The 21,196-nt window shown below is 39.7% G+C and overlaps 1 protein-coding gene across 1 annotated transcript in view; it reads left to right on the top strand.

Moving 5' to 3' along the window:
* LOC126412300 (modular serine protease-like) overlaps positions 1-21,196 on the top strand; it is a 263,406-nt gene that overhangs the window by 227,439 nt on the left and 14,771 nt on the right. Inside the window, exon 10 of the mRNA XM_050081821.1 lies at positions 5,650-5,826. Within this exon, the coding sequence (XP_049937778.1) occupies positions 5,650-5,826 (177 nt within the window). The remainder of the gene's footprint in view (positions 1-5,649; positions 5,827-21,196) is intronic.

Here is a 21,196-nt window from a genome sequence, read left to right as displayed (position 1 = left end):
ATCATTCTCCAGTACATTTTGTGGTGTATACTTGTATGTAGGAACGTGTTGTTTTAAAAGTTTATGTTGTAAGGCAAGCTGTTGATGTATTATTTTGCGACGTTGTCGTGTCTTCTGGGGTATTCTGTATTTGCTAGTATTGTACATCCGCTTGTGATGTGATCTACTGTTTCTATTTGTTGTTTGCAAAGTCTGCATTTATCTGTTGTGGTATTGGGATCTTTAATAATATGCTTGCTGTAATATCTGGTGTTTATTGTTTGATCCTGTATTGCAATCATGAATCCTTCTGTCTCACTGTGTATATTGCCTCTTCTTAGCCATGTGTTGGATGCGTCTTGATCGATGTGTGGCTGTGTTAGATGATACGGGTGCTTGCCATGTAGTGTTTTCATTTTCCAATTTACTTTCTTTGTATCTGTTGATGTTATGTGATCTAAAGGGTTGTAGAGGTGGTTATGAAATTGTAGTGGTGTAGCCGATGTATTTATGTGGGTGATTGCTTTGTGTATTTTGCTAGTTTCTGCTCGTTCTAGAAAGAATTTTCTTAAATTGTCTACCTGTCCATAATGTAGGTTTTTATGTCGATAAATCCCCTTCCTCCTTCCTTTCTGCTTAGTGTGAATCTTTCAGTTGCTGAATGTATGTGATGTATTCTATATTTGTGGCATTGTGATCGTGTAAGTGTATTGAGTGTTTCTAGGTCTGTGTTACTCCATTTCACTACTCCAAATGAGTAGGTCAATATTGGTATAGCATAGGTATTTATAGCTTTTGTCTTGTTTCTTGCTGTCAATTCTGTTTTCAGTATTTTTGTTAGTCTTTGTCTACATTTTTCTTTTAGCTCTTCCTTAATATTTCTATCATCTATTCCTATTTTTTGTCTGTATCCTAGATATTTATAGGCATCTGTTTTTTCCATCGTTTCTATGCAGTCACTGTGGTTATCCAATATGTAATCTTCTTGTTTAGTGTGTTTTCCCTTGACTATGCTATTTTTCCTACATTTGTCTGTTCCAAAAGCCATATTTATATCATTGCTAAATACTTCTGTTATCTTTAGTAATTGGTTGAGTTGTTGATTTGTTGCTGCCAGTAGTTTTAGATCATCCATGTATAGCAAATGTGTGATTTTGTGTGGGTATGTTCCAGTAATATTGTAACCATAATTTGTATTATTTAGCATGTTGGATAGTGGGTTCAGAGCAAGGCAGAACCAGAAAGGACTTAATGAGTCTCCTTGGTATATTCCACGCTTAATCTGTATTGGCTGTGATGTGATATTATTTGAATTTGTTTGGATAGTAAGTGTGGTTTTCCAGTTTTTCATTACTATGTTTAGGAACTGTATCAATTTAGGATCTACTTTATATATTTCCAATATTTGTAGTAACCATGAGTGGGGTACACTATCAAAAGCTTTTTGGTAATCGATGTATGCGTAGTGTAGCGACCTTTGTTTAGTTTTAGCTTGATATGTCACCTCTGCATCTATTATCAGTTGCTCTTTACATCCTCGTGCTCCTTTGCAACAGCCTTTTTGTTCTTCATTTATAATTTTGTTCTGTGTTGTATGTGTCACTAGTTTCTGTTAAATGACGGAAGTTAATATTTTGTATATTGTTGGTAGGCATGTTATGGGGCGATATTTAGCTGGGTTCGCTGTGTCTGCTTGATCTTTAGGTTTCAGATAAGTTATTCCATGTGTAAGTGTATCAGGGAATGTGTATGGGTCTGCAATGTAACTGTTAAATAATTTATATCTAAAAACAAAGATGATGTGACTTACCAAATGAAAGTGCTGGCAGGTCGACAGACACACAAACAAACACAAACATACACACAAAATTCTAGCTTTCGCAACCAACGGTTGCCTCGTCAGGAAAGAGGGAAGGAGAGGGAAAGATGAAAGGATTTGGGTTTTAAGGGAGAGGGTAATGAGTCATTCCAATCCCGGGAGCGGAAAGACTTACCTTAGGGGGAAAAAAGGACGGGTATACACTCGCGCACACACACACATATCCATCCACACATATACAGACACAAGCAGACATATTTAAAGACAAAGAGTTTGGGCAGAGATGTCAGTCGAGGCAGAAGTGCAGAGGCAAAGATGTTGTTGAATGACAGGTGAGGTATGAGTGGCGGCAACTTGAAATTAGCGGAGATTGAGGCCTGGTGGATAACGGGAAGAGAGGATATATTGAAGAGCAAGTTCCCATCTCCGGAGTTCGGATAGGTTGGTGTTAGTGGGAAGTATCCAGATAACCCGGACGGTGTAACACTGTGCCAAGATGTGCTGGCCGTGCACCAAGGCATGTTTAGCCACAGGGTGATCCTCATTACCAACAAACACTGTCTGCCTGTGTCCATTCATGCGAATGGACAGTTTGTTGCTGGTCATTCCCACATAGAATGCGTCACAGTGTAGGCAGGTCAGTTGGTAGATCACGTGGGTGCTTTCACACGTGGCTCTGCCTTTGATCGTGTACACCTTCCGGGTTACAGGACTGGAGTAGGTGGTGGTGGGAGGGTGCATGGGACAGGTTTTACACCGGGGGCGGTTACAAGGGTAGGAGCCAGAGGGTAGGGAAGGTGGTTTGGGGATTTCATAGGGATGAACTAAGAGGTTACGAAGGTTAGGTGGACGGCGGAAAGACACTCTTGGTGGAGTGGGGAGGATTTCATGAAGGATGGATCTCATTTCTGGGCAGGATTTTAGGAAGTCGTATCCCTGCTGGAGAGCCACATTCAGAATCTGATCCAGTCCCGGAAAGTATCCTGTCACAAGTGGGGCACTTTTGTGGTTCTTCTGTGGGAGGTTCTGGGTTTGAGAGGATGAGGAAGTTGCTCTGGTTATTTGCTTCCGTTTGTTAAATAATTTAGTTAGATGTGAATGTGTTGAGGTGAACTTCTTTAACCAGAAATTTGCTATTTTATCATTTCCAGGGGCTTTCCAATTGTGAGTAGAATTAATTGCTTGGGTGACTTCATGTTGCAAAATTGTCACTTCAGGCATTTGTGGTATCATCTTGTATGTGTCTGTTTCTGCTTGTATCCACCGTGCATGCCTGTTATGTTGTACCGGGTATGACCATATGTTGCTCCAGAAGTGTTCCATGTCTGTTATGTTTGGTGGATTGTTTATTTCAATGTGTGTGTTATCTATTGTCTGCTAAAATTTCTTTTGGTTTGTGTTGAATGTTTGGTTTTGTTTCCTTCTATTTTCACTTTTTTTGTATCTTCTGAGTCGTTTGGCGAATGCTTGTAATTTCTGCTTCTTTTCGTCTAATTGCTCTGTCGCTTCTTGTTGTGTGATTTTACCTAACCTTTTTCGTTTTTTTCCGAGATTTCATTTCTTATAAATTGTGTTAGCTGTCCGATGTCTTTTCTCAGTTTTTCTATTTTGATCTGTAGCCTGTGTTGCCATGCTGGTTTTGTGGGTTTCTTCTGTGTGTTGGTTGGTTCTGATCTCTGCCTAGTGTGTATATTTAGTGTAGTGAGTGCTCCTATATATACCAGTAGTTGTAACTCTTCCATAGTTGTGTTTTCATTTATTTTGTTGTGTATGATTGTGTTGATAGTTTTTATTGTTGTTTCGACTTGTGGGTTTTTTGGTGGTCTATGCAAGAATTGTCTAATGTCTGTATTTGTGTCTTTGTACTCTATATATGTTAGCTGAAATTTTTCTTCTATATCTAATATCTGTGTCACTTTGTGTTCTATTTGTGCTTGTTCTGGTGGCTGCCTTAAGATTTCGTTTTCCTCTGATTGTTTAATTGGTGCGTGTTGTTCTTTGTTTGTTTGCTCTGGGATGTTTGAGTCCATTACTGTATATTCTTCTTCTTCTGATTGCACATTATTTTGTTCCAGTATTTGTTGTACTTGTTGTTTGATGTTATCTAATTCTGACTGGGGTATCCTGTTATTTTTTATTATTACACGGATCTGATCAGCTAGTCGTTGTTCTGTTAAAAATTTTAATTCTGGGTATCTGGTAATAAATGTTGTGTATACTTGTGATCTGTATCCAGTTGTGTTGGTTCCTAGGTTTGTTGCTTGGTAATAACAGAACATGAGGTGTCGATTAACTTCATCTGACCATCTCATCCTCTGTCTTTGTTTTCCTTCTAGGGTGGTTGCAGGAAGCATATCCTGCAAAACACCTCTATTTGGATTTAAATCATTTTCCAGTTGGCTAGCAGTGTCGTTACCATTGTGGGTATTATTATTATTATTATTATTATTATTATTATTATTATTGATTGTTATAATTATTTTTTTTGATTGTTATCATTATCATTGTACTACTTTTATAATCTCTATTTTTTTTTCTTTAACGTTAATACTGTATAACATGTTATATGTCCTTAATGTTCTGTAGAAACTGAAATTTGTTGAATCTGAGTATGCCTGGTTAGGTGTAAGAGAGGGCCTGAAGGCCCTAATCTTGCCAGGTAAAATAAATAAATTTTGCAACAGTAGCAGTAGAGAGACTGAACTGTTGAACTGCTGCACAGACGTAAAACTTGCTCCAGGTAAATAGGCTTCGATACCATCTCATAAAAAGTCTAAAAAAATTGTCAGTCCAAATTAATACTAACTGTAAAATCTAATTTATTCTGCTAGGTCATAAGAAGCAGTATGATATGTTTGTTGAAATGTTACGTATGTGATCTTTAATAAATTTCATACGCACTGTTCTGAAAGTATCAAAAATGGACTTAATGTAAACAAACATATAAATCAAGTATTTATTAAATACGTGAGATTGTGCTGCACTTCGCACAGATCTCAAATTTTGGAACATATGTCCATATTTTACATCGGTTAAAGTAGAAACTGGCTGTAGAATGACAACTACAAATAAATGTTCATATACAGCAACATTCTTATTGCAATCTGTTTTTAACTTCATTTTATGTGTAAGTAATATGGGCTTGATTATGAGACAGAATTACTGGAAAAAAGAGGCACACTACCTAGTATTTGGAAATACTTCCAGTAGAAGAGAGGGATATTTTTGGGCATACGAAAAAGGAGGGGAAGGCCATTCATATCCCCAGAAGGGAGGTAGTCACCTGTGGTGAAGATGAGGGTAAACGAAGCTGAAGGAGGAGGTGTTTGAGAGAGCAGGTCAGAGATGGTGGATATGTAATCCCTGTACCAGCTTCAGTCCAGAAACAATAAGGGAAAAATAAAAAGTAAAGATAGATTAGGGGCCAGAAAGATATGATTCTTTTTCTTAACACTTAATTGCAGTATTCCCTCTCTTACCCACTAATGTATCTTTACTTCACACTTTTTCCTTACTGTCTCTGAACTGAAGTTGGCACAGTGATTATCTATCCATCATCTCTGACCTACTCTCTCCAACACCTCCTCTTTCACCTTCATCCAACCTTGCCCTCTCATTCTGAGGTCTGAATGGCCTGCCCTTCCTGTTTCAAGTTCCAAAACATATCCATCTCTCCTACCTGATGAAGGAACAATTAGTTCTGAAAGATAGGTAATGCCACTTTTTACCATTATATAGGTCTATGAGCTGCACTATATTTTTTGTATCATTGAAGGTAAATACTGTCTAGCATTGTTTTCTTGAATGAATCTTCATTGGACACAATTAGTTAATATACAATCAATTTTCAGGTTGAATCAATTGAGGTAATAGATACATATGAAGCAGCTACACGAAATTATGCAGATGACATTGCTATAATAGTTTTGAAAATTGAAATAACAATCTCTGATTTTGTGAGACCAGTTTGTGTAGATCTGGAAAGTAAATACGACAGGGAACAGCTGTCTTCTGGAAATAGTGGCTCTGTGAGTATATGTCATTATCGTTTTCAACCATTCCTTTGCACACAGTTTATTTCCTGTCCTTGAGTTTGTATGGAAATATTTTTTATATTAATATTATACTTGGAATTTTATGATTACTGAACTTTAAAATACAAGTATCTTCAGGCTTGCAAATAATTTCATTTTACATACATACATATGGCATACTCTTTCCTAGAAATTAGTTATTCTTTCTTCTTGTTAATGTACTCAACATTATTTAATTTTTTTTGTCTTTTGTGCTGCTGTTTGCATATGTTTTACCTTCATTTATGTATGCTGACATCTGATCATACCTGACTTTCCTAATTTAACAATGACTCTGAAAGTTAATTTCTTTAAAGTGGTCCTCTTTCATCTGATTATTGAGGTAGAAGAGAAAATGGGCTTACAAATAACTGAAAAAAATGATTTGCAACAGAAGTAACGTGCACAAAATAAAATAAGAAAAAAAGTGAAATGGATAATTATGTAGATTCTGAAGTTTATAAATCAATTTTTCTTCCTCAGAGGAAATAGAAATTAACAAATAGGAATTAAGGGTGAAATTTATGGGTAATGTTGGAATTGAAAATTTGCTACAAACCCTGAATTTGGGTACATAAGACGTGGGGGAAATTTTGAGAATGACAGCAAAACATGTTACTTCCTATAACACTTGTGCACATTTTGTCATTTGTAGTAACTTCCTCTTCTGTTGTACCAACATTTTTACCTCTTTTTTTCAATTTCCTTCCTTCCTTCCTTCCTTCCTTCCTTGCCTGTCTCCCTCCTGCTCTTGATGATGGATGGCCAGTTTATGATGTAAAAGCTGTAATCAATAATGGCTTGTATGTCTGCAAGACCTAGTCCAGGTGTCACCCTTAAATCTTTCTCACAGAGGATGTGAAAAAGTTCAGACATGAACAAGTAGCTAGTTGAGTTTTGTGACATTCCCCAAATAGAATATCGCATTCCGCAGCATTCTGTACTGTGAAGGACAGAATAAGCAAGTCAGATTTTGTTTCATGGACTGTGGCCAGTATGATGCAATATTGTGTTCTATGTCACAAGCAGAGCTTCAGAGACGCCACACTGGATTTAGTAATTTTTAGTTGATTCCCATATTTGGTGGGTTTCATATTATAACTTACGTGTTTCAAAGCACCAGTACATTGAAGATCTCATGCAAACACATTGTTGTTTTCTGTGATTTGTTGCAATAAAATGACAGGAAATGTCATATTGGTTAAGGAATTTTGGTACTTGTTTTTCTTTTTTGTGTAACAATCTGTGTATTGTGAGAATGTCATTTTAGGTCACCAGCACACTGAAGATTTCTCAAGAGTCATTCTTACTGTGATTTGTTACAGTTAAATGGCAGTTAAAGAGAGACTGGCAGTTAAAGCCTTCAAGACATTGCAACATCAATGTCATAACAGTGTAAATTATAGATTGTCCATGTGTTTGGATTAAAGAAGACTAGAGGTGTTAAAGGAGCAGAAGCACTGATTTCTCAATTGGCACATGCAAAAGAAAGAAAACTTGGCAGCTTTTGGTGTCTGTGCCACCTGTGAAAGCATCGATGTCATATATTAACTCTGCTGTAAACACTGCACAGCTTTTTATGTTGGTACAACTACGAACCAGACATCCACCAGGATGAAAGGTGGTGGCACAACGTGCAGCTGAGCACAACATGTTCTATTTCAGTGGCTGCTTAACAACCTGAGCTATCTGGATCCTGCCCTCCACCACCAGCTTCTCTGCACCATGCAGATGGGCATTATCCTTAAAACACATTCCCCTCTCCTGTAATTATCCTGTCCTCAGTCTCAAGCCATCCCCTGCCCCACATCCTCCACCCAACAGTTTCCTCTTTTTCTGTCATGTTATTCCCTCCCAATTCACATCTTTATGTCACTTTCAGTGTGTGCCACTTCCTACCCGGCCACTATAATCATGCCAACCCATCTATACGCCTGACACCACTTCCTCCTGCACTCCTACAAGTGCAGAACAGAACTGCACACAGACAAGGTACATAATACTGAGAAGATGAAAGCATGTACTCCAAAAGACTGTGCCCCATGACAGGATTGCAAAATGATTGAAGATACAGGCAAACTCAAAACAGGTACTGGTACAAGGGATGTTGTAGGCATGTCTGTTGAAGATCTGATGGACATTGATCGTACTGAGCCAATGAGAATGGCTACAATGGGACATGCTATGAGAATGCATTCAGATGCTCAAGATAATGCACGAGAAAGGAAATTACAATGTACAAGCAGTTCTAGCATTGTCTCAAGGAAGTAGGATGGGGAAACAAACTCCAAAGTTGCCAACAATTATTTGGCCATGCAAAGCAGGGAAACAGTGAAGGAACAAAAGTTATATCCTTTCAGCAATTAACGCGAACATAATCAAATTGATAATAAATTTCCAACAATATGATTGTGCCATGGACACCAATATTATTCTAATACGATAGATTACCACCATTAAACTAGCAGATATGCCAGAATATGAGGCAGTACTGAATTTCAGCAGAAAAGCTGTTGCTAGTACTGAATCATGTTGTATCATTGCAAATAACTTCTTAGGCATCCATATCATTAATATTTATGCACCTTGGTACAAAAACCAAGCAAAAAAGCAAAGAAGTTTTTGCAACAGAAATATTCATGTTGTTGTTGTTGTTGTTGTTGTTGTTGTTGTAGTCTTCAGTCCTAAGACTGGTTTGATGCAGCTCTCCATGCTACTCTTTCCTGTACAAACCACTTCATTTCCAAATAATTACTGCAACCTACATCCTTCTGAATCTGCTTACTATATTCATCTCTTGGTCTCCCTCTACAATTTTTACCCCCCACAATTCCCACCAATACTAAATTCGGGACCCCTTGATGTCTTGGAATGCGTCCTATCAATCGATTCCTTCTTTTGGTCAAGTTGTGCCACAAATTCCTTGTCTCCCCTGTTCCATTCAGTACCATCTCATTGGTTACATGATTTATTTATTTATTTACACGTAAGTTCTGTAGGACCAAATTGAGGAGCAAATCTCCAAGATCATGCAACATGTCAATACATGAAATTACAACATAAAAGTAATAACAGATAAAAACAAAATGTTTAGAACCTGAAAAAAAAAGTAAAGCCATAAGTGTAAGTAAATGCAATCAATAATACAACAAGAATCAGCTTAATTTTTCGAGGAACTCCTCAACAGACTGGAAGGAGTGCCCTATGAGAAAACTCTTCAGTTTCGATTTGAAAGTGTGTGGATTACTGCTAATTCTAGTGGTAGCTTACTGAAAATGGATGCAGCAGTATTCTGCAGCCCTTTCTGCATGAGAGTTAAGGAAGTCCCATACAAATGCAGGTTTGATTTCTGCCAAGTATTAACTGAGTGAAAGCTGCTTATTCTTGGGAACAAGCTAATATTGTTAACAAGAAATGACAGTAAGGAATATGTATATTGAGAGGCCAGTGTCAAAATACCCAATCTTGTGAACAGGGGTCGACAAAAGATTCTTGAACTTACACCACTTATTGCCCAAACTACCTGTTTCTGAGCCAAAAATATCCTTTTAGAATGGGAAGAGTTACCCCAAAATTTAATACCATATGACATAAGCGAATGAAAATAAGCAAAGTCGACTAATTTTCATGTCAAACAATCATTCACTTCAGATACCATTTGAATAATAAAAATGGCAGCATTAAGTCTTTGAACAAGATCCTGAATGTTGCCTTTCCACGACAGTTTACTATCTATCTGAAGTCCTAGAAATTTGAACTATTCAGTTTCACTAATGATAAGCCCTTTCTGTGAAATTAAAATGTGAGGTTTTGTTGAATTGTATGTTAGAAAATGTAAAAACTGGTTCTTACTGTGATTTAGCATTAGTTTATTTTCTACAAAGCCATGAACTTAACATCACAAACTGCACTATTTGAAACCGAGCCAATGTTGCACACAACATCCTTAACTACCAAGCTAGTGTCATCAGCAAACATAAATATTTTAGAGTTACCCGTAATGCTAGAGGGCATATCATTTATATATATCTATATAAGGAACAGGAGTGGCCCCAACACTGATCCCTGGGGCACCCCCAATTGACCGTACCCCACTCAGACCCCATATCACAGCCATTCTCAACACTGTGAATCATGACCTTTTTCTGCCTGTGATAAAGTAAGAGGTGAACCAATTGCGAGCTACTCCCCCTATTCCGTAATGGTCGAACTTCTGGATCAATATTTTGTGATCAACACAATCGAACATCTTACTTAAATAAAAAAAAATAGGCCTAGCGTTCAAAACCTTTAGTTTAACCAATCCAGTACCTCACAGAAAAAGAGAATATAGCATTTTGAGTCGTTAACAGCTTCTAAAGCTGAACTGTGCATTTGATAGCTAATTGTGTGATATAAAATGATCAATTATCCTTACATACACAGCCTTTTCAATAACTTTAGCAAACACTGATGACATAGAAATAGGTCTAAATTGTCTACATTATCCCTTTCTCCCTTTTTAAAAAGCTGCTTTACTACTGAGTACTTTAATTGTATAGGAAACTGATCATCCCTAAAGGAAAAATTACAACTATGACTCAATACGGGGCTAACATACGGAGCACAGTACTTTGATATTCTTCTAGGCACACCCTTCACAACTAACCACATGGTTTTAATTTTATCCTGTGAAATAGCTAATAGCATACCACATACTCTTTGCCTTCCTAATAACATTTTTAAGCATCTTACAGTACTGTTTGTAATGGGCTACTGTAGCTTGATTGTGTCTACTTCTAACATTTTCATGTAATTCCCACCTTGTTCTACATGATATCCTTATCCCACTAGTAAGCCACCCAGGCTGCCTTTTACTGCTAGTACCCCATTTAGAATGTTCTAATGGAAAGCAAGTCTCAAAGAGCATGAGAAATGTGTTATGGAAAGCATTATATTTGTCATCTATGTTATCGGCACTATAAACATCCTGCCACCCTTGTTCCTTGATGAGATTTAGAAAACTCTCTATTGCTGTTGGATTAACTTCCCTATGTAGTTTGTAATTATGTGTGACATATATTTGAGTACAAAAGCCTTTTAGTGTTAAAATTTGTGCATCATGGTCTGAAAGGCCGTTCACCCTTTTACTAACAGAATGCCCATCTAGTAATGAAGAATGAACAAAAATATTGTCTATGGCTGTGCTACTCTTCCCCTGCACCCTAGTTCAAAAAAAATAAATATATATAGTCTGCTGCAGATCATATGAATTTAGATCTACCAACACCCTTTTTATTGCACCATAATATACAAAATTTATATTGAAGTCGCCACATATAACTAATTTCTGGTACTTCATATAAAGTGAATCGAGAACCCTCTTTAGCTTGAGCAAAAATGCTCTGAACTTAGAGTAAGGGACCTATAAACAACACCAATTAGAAGTTTAGTTTCACTAAATTCAACTGCCCCTGCACAATATTCAAATATCTGTTCAGTGCAGTGCCGAGACAAGTCTATGGACTCAAATGGAATACTGTTTTTTATGTACATAGCATTCCCTCGCCCTACAAGGAACTCCTTGAAAGTCGGCAAGCTAATCTGTATGCTGGTAAAGGAAACCTCTGAATTGTCAAATTGTTTAAGTGGTCCTCTGGTATACCGATAATTTCAGAGTCAACATCTATAAGCAGTTCATTAACATTATCTCTAATACCACTTATATTTTGATGAAATATGCTAATTCCTTCTCTACTTGGAAACATGATGTCCTCTGACGGTGAGACCTTAGTTAAAGGAACTTCCTTTAAGCAGGTATACCTATTGACTGACTTCAATCTAAAATAGGTGCAGCTCTAACACCAACTACTACAGGAATTTTTCCATGAGTGACCCAACCACCACCCACCACCCACTACACTGTCACCTAGAAGCTTGGAGTGAAACCCAATCTACTGATAGACTAAACTGACACCACTGAACTGTGACCCATGGCCTCTGCCATCAGTGCCTTCTCCAGCCCCATGTAACGCACCTAACAGCAGCATTAAGATGAGGCCAATCATGACGCTGAAACAGTTGCACAAAATGCACATTAGTGCCACCAGTTTGAGTATCTATCGTTACCAGGTCACCACCTACATCATATTCCCCATCCCTATCAAGACTGTTCCCTGTTCCACCCCCTATCGCTACCTGATCCCCCTTTGTAAAATTCCTACAGAACTCCCCCATGCTGTCAGTCACCTGAGCTAATCCTGCACTAGGCTTCACAATGCTGGTGCCTCGGCACTCACTCCCTGTACATCCTACAACTGCTGGCCCACACCTCTACCGTGCAAACTACCTAGCAGCAGAACCATCTTCTTTCTGTTAGACTTTGCAACTAACCTAGGCCTCCTAATTGCTGAGGACTGCTGCGTGTTTCCTACATTTACAGATACATGAGGCTCCTCTCCACTAAGCTCTGACAGTTAATTATACTGTGCATATATACAGTAGTTCTGACTATCTGAATACCTCATCCTCCTAGCAGCCTTCTTCCCAACTGCCAGTTTCCATTCCCCAGCACCCTTCACCCTCCTCGACCTATCTAGTTCCTCCTTTGTATGTTGCAACTGCAACTGAAGGGCACAGATCTTATGCTCCTGCTCCTCTGTCAACTTATTTCTACTACAGATTATGCATTCATTCCCAGTAGAGGATCTCGCTAGAATGTCCACTGGCTTCTCCACTACATCCCCCCCCCCCCCCCCCCAATGAAAATAGTTTGAACAAATCCCACACCATAACCCACTACTCATAAACCTATGACATAGCCTACACTTCTCACTCAGGGTAAAATTTTACAGTTACTGAAAACGACTGTATGTCTACATTACCTAAGTTCAGTTGCACTAGTAGAACTATTTATAGAACTAACAGTGGCAGTTAGTTACTTCTCTCTCTACTAAGAAAGCAACTACTTGTATTAATACTACTAACTGCAACTAATACCAATGCCAATAAAACTTCACAAAATTATTAGCTAAACTAAAAATTCAAGTGGCCACTGGAATGCTCAATGAAGTTAAAACACTGAATGAAAATTTTACTGAAATACACTCCTGGAAATTGAAATAAGAACACCGTGAATTCATTGTCCCAGGAAGGGGAAACTTTATTGACACATTCCTGGGGTCAGATACATCACATGATCACACTGACAGAACCACAGGCACATAGACACAGGCAACAGAGCATGCACAATGTCGGCACTAGTACAGTGTATATCCACCTTTCGCAGCAATGCAGGCTGCTATTCTCCCATGGAGACGATCGTAGAGATGCTGGATGTAGTCCTGTGGAACGGCTTGCCATGCCATTTCCACCTGGCGCCTCAGTTGGACCAGCGTTCGTGCTGGACGTGCAGACCGCGTGAGACGACGCTTCATCCAGTCGCAAACATGCTCAATGGGGGACAGATCCGGAGATCTTGCTGGCCAGGGTAGTTGACTTACACCTTCTAGAGCACGTTGGGTGGCACGGGATACATGCGGACGTGCATTGTCGTGTTGGAACAGCAAGTTCCCTTGCCGGTCTAGGAATGGTAGAACGATGGGTTCGATGACGGTTTGGATGTACCGTGCACTATTCAGTGTCCCCTTGACGATCACCAGTGGTGTACGGCCAGTGTAGGAGATCGCTCCCCACACCATGATGCCGGGTGTTGGCCCTGTGTGCCTCGGTCGTATGCAGTCCTGATTGTGGCGCTCACCTGCACGGCGCCAAACACGCGTACGACCATCATTGGCACCAAGGCAGAAGCGACTCTCATCGCTGAAGACGACACGTCTCCATTCGTCCCTCCATTCACGCCTGTCGCGACACCACTGGAGGCGGGCTGCACGATGTTGGGGCGTGAGCGGAAGACGGCGTAACGGTGTGCGGGACCATAGCCCAGCTTCATGGAGACGGTTGCGAATGGTCCTCGCCGATACCCCAGGACCAACAGTGTCCCTAATTTGCTGGGAAGTGGCGGTGCGCTCCCCTACGGCACTGCGTAGGATCCTACGGTCTTGGCGTGCATCTGTGCGTCGCTGCGGTCCGGTCCCAGGTCGACAGGCACGTGCACCTTCCGCCGACCACTGGCGACAACATTGATGTACTGTGGAGACCTCACGCCCCACGTGTTGAGCAATTCGGCGGTACGTCCACCCGGCCTCCCGCATGCCCACTATACGCCCTCGCTCAAAGTCCGTCAACTGCACATACGGTTCACGTCCACGCTGTCGCAGCATGCTACCAGTGTTAAAGACTGCGATGGAGCCTCCGTATGCCACGGCAAACTGGCTGACACTGACGGCGGCGGTGCACAAATGCTGCGCAGCTAGCGCCATTCGACGGCCAACACCGCGGTTCCTGGTGTGTCCGCTGTGCCGTGCGTGTGATCATTGCTTGTACAGCCCTCTCGCAGTGTCCGGAGCAAGTATGGTGGGTCTGACACACCGGTGTCAATGTGTTCTTTTTTCCATTTCCAGGAGTGTATTTCACTAGAAACAATAAGAAATGTCAACTCAAAACTAAAGCATGAAATTTACTAAACAACTTCAATGCACAGAAAACTCTAAAAAACACAGTGAGCGAATGTTTGCAAAAGTTTATTAAATTGTTATTTCACCACAAACAGCATGGAACACCACTGAAAACTATTGAATTTAATAACTGTCTAATAGTGCACAAATAACTTTGTCAGTACTTAGCTTTGTAACCGCTACAGCTGCAACTGCACGCTACAAAATGTCAACACACTAATCTATCCATCCAATCTTCAACATTCTTTTGTAGCATTACATTTTGAAAACTTCTATTCTCTCTTTGTGTAAAATTTTCACCTAGCTTGTTTCATTTCCATACATGGCTACACTCGAGTCAAATACTTTCAGAAAAGTCTTCCTAATGCTTAGCTCTACATTTGATATTAACAAATTTCTCTTCTTCAGAAATGCTTTCTTGTGATTACCAGTCTACATTTTACATCCTCTCTCGTTTTTTGCTGTCCAAATAGCAAAAATCATCTATTACTTTAAGTGCCTCATTTCCTAATCTAATTCCCTGGTTTAATTTGACTATATTCCATTATCCTTGTTTTGCTTTTGCTGATTTTCATCTTATAGTGTCCTTTCAAGACGATGTCCAATCCGTTCATCTGCTCTTCCAAGTCCTTTGCAATCTCTGACAGAACTGCAACATCGTCAGCAAACTTCAAGGTGGTGGTTTTTTTTTTCCCTCCTGAACTTCAACTTGTACTCAAAATGTTTCTTTGCTTTCCTTTACCATGTCTTCGGTGTACAGATTCAATAACACTGGGGATAGGCTACAACCCTGTCTCACTCCTTTCTCAAACATTTCTTCCCTTTCATGCCCCTTGACTTCAATAACTGCCATCTCTTTTCTGTACAAGTTTTAAACAATCTTTCACTGTGTTTTACCCCTACTTCCTTCAGAATTTCAAAGAGTATTCCAGCCAACATTATCAAAAGCTTTCTCCAAGTCTACAAATGGCATAAATGTAGCATCAGTCAGCAACTGTTTTCTTTGGAATTTGAATTATTACATTCTTCTTCAAGTCTGAAGGTATATCGCCTACCTCATACAACTCGCACATGAGATGAGTGACTGTCATGACTGGCTCTCCCAAGGCTATCAGTAGCTCTGAAAGAATATCGTCTACTCCAGGGGCTTTGTTTTGACTTAGATATTATATTGTGAGAAGATAACACAAATAGGTGGGCAAACTAAAATCAAAGAAATAGAGAAACAAGAAAGGAAAATTCTCAGGAAAATTTTTGGCCCGATACAAGAGCAAGGAATCTGGATGAAGAGACCAACATCAAAATTATACAAATATACAGACAAGATTATGGATACAATAAGGAAAAGAAGAATGCAGTTCTGCGGACATATCCACAGGATGAATGAAAACAGAATTTCAAAGCGAATTCATAAAGTCATCAACTCAGGCGGGGGAAAATCAAAATGGATAAAAGAAGTTGAAGATAACCTCAGGCAAGCACACATAACAGTAAATGATGCAGAAAATAGAACTGAATTCAGAAACATCATCAAAAAACATAAATTTGACACCAGAACACAGAAGAGACCAGGATGTAAATGGACAGCAGAGCGAAAGAAACAACACAGTGAACACATGAAGAAAATTTGGGCTCAGAAAAAACATAAACAATCATCATAAATGAATTCAAGTTCAAACGCTCTCTTAAATGGGAATAATCTAAAATAATAATAATAATAATTGTGAGAAGAATCTGATAGAGCTGTGAAACATCTAAGTCCACCTTCCTTTCTATAATCTTGCCTTCTAGTTTACCTTCCTTTTATAGCCCTCTGTATATTCCTTCCACCTTTCAGCTTTGCCTTCTTTTGTTAGTATTGGTTTCCCATCTGAGTTCTTGATATCCATACAGTTGCTTCTATTTTCCCCAAAGGATTCTTTAATTTTCCTGTAGGTGGTATCTGCCTTTCACCTATTGAAATATGCTTCTAAATTTGTACATTTTCCTGTCAATCTCATTTTTTAAATGTTTGTATTCCCTTTTGCCTACTTCATTTGCTGCATTTTTATATTTTCTCTTTTGATCATTTATATTCAGTAGCTCTTGTGTTATCCAAGGATTTCTACTAAGTCTTGTCTTTTTACCTATTTGATCCTCTGCTGCCTTCACTATTTCATCTCTTAAAGCTAACCATTTGTCTTCTATTGTATTTCTTTCCCCTGTTCTAGTCAACCCTCTGAACCTGTCAAAACCTCAGGTTATTTCAACTTATGCAGGTCCCATCTCCTTAAATATCTACATTTTTGCAATTTCTTCATTTTAATCTACAGTTTATAACTAACAAATTGTGGTCAGAGCTCACATCTTCCATGGGAAATGTCTTACGATTTAAAATCTGGGTTCCTAAATCACTGTCTTACCATTATATTATCAACCTGAAATGCTCTGGTGTCTCCAGGTTTCTTCGAGGTACACAACCTTCTTTTATGGTTCTTAAACCATGTGGTAGCAATGATTAAATTATGAACATCTTGCTTAGGCACTGGTCAACATCATGTACAAATTTTTCAAAATGCATAACACTGTGCTGGCTGTGATAATGTAAATTATTTTGCTACCAGTTTCGATCTTAAACCATCATCAACGGCAGAAAAATTATCGCAGATATATCAAGTGTCATACGTGGATTGACATATTTTAATTTTGCTATAATTTTCCATGTTTATTGGCAGTTATGGTTTCCAGTAGTAATAACTAACGTCAACACATGTATGACAAGTGATACATCTGTGATCTTAGACTGTGTCACAAATGGTAAATATATGAATTTCAGATTTATGTATTGCAATAGCAAATTATTTTTTATGTAGTCCACATATGTAATGTTGTTGTTTCAACTAAACTTAGAAAAATTTGTGTGGATAGTAATACTAGGTAATAATATGCAACTCTAGTAAGTAAGGCTCTCTGACTTATCCAGAAGACTGGAACATAAATTTTTTTTTTATAATCAGTTGATGTTGGATCAAAAATAAATAAATAAACTTACAGGTTGCTTGTTGGTTGTCATGCAGCATAGTGGTTGCCACTTAGTTCATACATCACATGACTGCTTTCATAGGTAGCTATGCCTCTGATGGGATAGGTGATGTTTGTGACTAGACTTCAGTAAGTGGTGGTGTGTGGATTTATCAAGGTCTATTACAGAGCTATGAGCCATGAGACAAGGGGTTTGGAGCAGGGGTGGAGTAGAGATGGATGATGATATTCCATAGGTTTGGTGGGCAACAGAATACCATTGTGAAAGATCCACTCTTGCTCCTAGCCACTTGCTTCATGGCCCATATCCCTCGATGCAAGACCTGTTTGATACATCCTCCCATGACCATGTACTCCGGTCTGGTCACAAGCATCATCTATCTCATCAAAGGCAGGGGTACCTGTGAAATGTGCTGCATTCTATGTAAGCAAGACAACCAACAATCTGTCTGTCCACATGAACAGCCACCGACAAGCTGTGTTCAAGAAGCAGCTGGACCACCCAGTTGTTGAGCATGCTGTTCAACACAATGTGCTTCATTTCAGTGATTGCTTCACAGCCTGCATCATATGGATCCTTCCCACCAACACCAGCTTTCTGAATTGTGCAGGTAGAACTCTCCCTACAGAATATCCTATGTTCCGATAACCCTCCTGGCCTCAACTTTCGTTAGTCAATGTCCTTTATACACCTGTTCCCTTCCTTGTTCTCATTCCAGCCCTTTATTGCACTAACACACCACAACCTTTTTACTTCTCTTCGTTCCCCCTCCATCTAACTTCCCGACTATACTTAGCTGCCCTGCTCTCTCATCCCCATCCCTGTATGCCCCCACCCCTATGCTGCTATCCCTTCCTCTTTCTGCTCTACTCTCCTCCTTACCTCCACCATCTACTTTGCTTCTCCCATCAATTGCTGCTGTTTGCAGTGTGACCTTTGTAGGTTTGGCTGAAAGCCTCGTTTTGCAGTATTTCTGTTGTGCCTCTCTGTGACTTGCATCTTTGCTATGTGGTGAGTAGCAACATTCCTTTTCATAATATTGTCTTTTTCAGAAGCTCTTTTCTAGCTGTGAGCAGTCTGCATTTCACATACTTGGGTTTGACCATCATCAGTAAATTTGCTGCCGAAATAGTGAGCCTCATTTAATACCTATAGTGCCTGATTTTTTAATCTGATTCCCTCAGAATCACCTGATTTAACCCAATAACACGAAGTGTCAAGCTGTAGTCACGTAAAGTTGCTGTGGTACTTAAATGGTATGATGAGTGGTGTGCAATAAAACTGTGTAGAGTTCAGTTTCTAGCTAATCAGTGGCTCTTAAATCCACACCACTATATAAAGACAAGTTGTTTGATCAATTTACTTCAGATTTCTACACAATACTCTAATAAACATTAGGGCAGGGTATAGAGGGAAATGTTGTTGGAAAAACTTTTGAAATGCCTTGAACTGACTGACTTCACATTTTTACACAATTCTCTAATTAACATTCAGACAGACAGAGGCCATATATTTTTTAAACAGCAATGTGTATATTTTTTGTTAAACAAACTGTGTGAAAGAAAGTGCAGTGCTGTGAAAATGTGGGGTTTCATTTTTTCCTCACAGCTGCATTTAACAGAAAACAGGAAAATTGTTTTTAAGGGTTATTATCTTAGGATTAGAATACAACTGTGTTATCTGACTTGTCTGAATGTAATCTTACTCATTTGCAGTTTAAAACTATACAGTATACTGTCATTGAAGTTACTACCCTCACAGATCCAGCAACAGGGGAGATCTCTTATGGCCATGTACCACTGATCTCAACTTACTTGACCATTCATTTTAATGACAATAAAGAAAGCTCCAGGCTAGAGAGAGAGAGAGAGAGAGAGAGAGAGAGAGAGAGAGAGAGAGAGAGGGAGGAGGAAATGGAAATAGATTGGGAGAAAGGGAAGATGGACAGAGAGAGGGCATTGAAGGAGATTAAGATGTATGTCCAATTTCCATACAAGTTAAAAATTAAAAGCATTGCTGATTTTGCTAGTGTATTCTAAAATGAAGTGCAGACAGTGTGTCTCATGTGATGATCACAAAGATGATTTCCCTTTCTGTGATAACTGGACTACTGCTTGCAGATCTTCAGAACCTGATTCTGATGTTAGTGATGTAAGTGACAATAATGGTGAGTGGTGTTGGTCTGTTCAAAACATGTCCCCTTCTATGATGCAGATAAAGCAGAGTGAATGAACAGTAGTGGAAAATATTGGTAATGATTGCCTTTCCCTTCAAGGTTTACAGTGGCTGTATGTGATGATTTGTTTAATAAATATAAATCACAGCCAGTGTATATACTATGTACTTTTTAGAAAGTGTGAGGCCATTGTTCAGACCAATTTGTGAGAAGATCAATGTTTACATAAGAGAACAGTTGAATAAAACATGGGCTCCTTTCCTGTTCCAAATGCCCCAAAGTGAAAAGAATAAAAATGACAGAAGTAAGTGTGTTGTAAGCTACTCAGTAAGAAAAAGGTGTGAAACGGCATGGAAGTGTAAAAAGTGTGTTGTTGTTCTACATTTTCAAGACAGTTTCCAATGTCTGCCATACCTAAAAATCATACTAACTGATACTTAAAACATTTTACTAGTTGACATGTATTTGTGGGATTTCTGTTTGGTTGTAGCCCAAAGAAACATACACATTTCTGTAAGACTCAGTATATTTCATTACAGATGTCTACATTACAAAATCTTACAGCCGACTGAACAAACAGAATGGCATGGGCCATTAGATAAACAGAGTCAAAAAACTTGGGATGGCGGAGATACATCATTCATACTTGCTGATGCCAAACAGCCCCCCCCCCCCCCCACACACACACACACACACACACAGTGTGGAGCATGGTTTGAGTGCAGTGGAAGGTGGGCATGTCCGGCAGTGAAGGCAGTGAGGGAGATGGCAGTGATGTGATGCAGATATCCATCCCCAGAAATTGTTGTGGCAGGGACCACGCTACAAGGTGGGCGGACGAGGCATCGGCCTATGCATGAGGATGGAGCGGTGTGGGGAGGGACTCTATCCCCTGCATGATCGGCTGGCAGCATTCGAACTGTAACCCTCCCTAGGGGGGGTTGCCATAGCTCGGAGGAGCATGTGGTTGACGCCACGCGGGAGCAGGCAATCGTTTGATGAATCGGGTCCCTGGTCGGGTAGGGCAAGTTGTCTTTCAGCAGGATGAAGATGTGGTTGTCGTCGATGAGGATGGTGATGCCCTCCATACATTTGGGCGGGACATCAGTTTGCAGAACTGGGGGTGGAGGTAGAGAGAGAAAGCGAGAACCCGATGAACAGTGTTGATGGTGATTCAGACGCATGTTTGGGTGATGGCTGCAGCGGCAGCTCTGATGGGTCATAGCTTGAGTGCGAGTCCTCACTGCCGGGATGCTGCATAATGTCATCGGGCGTGAAAGATGCTGGATTGGGGTGTGCTGGTTTCACGTGGTGGAGAGAAACAGTCAGCAGTGAATCTTCAGCCCAGATGTCCATGTTAGTGGTGCGGTTTATGATCTCATATGGGCCTGAATATGATGGGGCAAGTGGGGCCCGGATGGTGTCATCACAGAGAAAAACGAACTTGTTGCATGAAAGGAGATTTGAAGGCACATACGCTTGGGGGCTTTGGCTAGATGGGGGGGGGGGGGGGGGGTCAGGGAAATGTTTGCAAAATGCATATGGATCTGGCGTATGAAGTTGGGATTTTTG

Source organism: Schistocerca serialis, chromosome 7 (assembly GCF_023864345.2).
Source record: "Schistocerca serialis cubense isolate TAMUIC-IGC-003099 chromosome 7, iqSchSeri2.2, whole genome shotgun sequence".
Classification (NCBI taxonomy): Eukaryota; Metazoa; Arthropoda; class Insecta; order Orthoptera; family Acrididae; genus Schistocerca; species Schistocerca serialis.
Note: the sequence above shows the minus strand (reverse complement) of the source record. Positions and strands in the feature narration are given on the sequence as shown.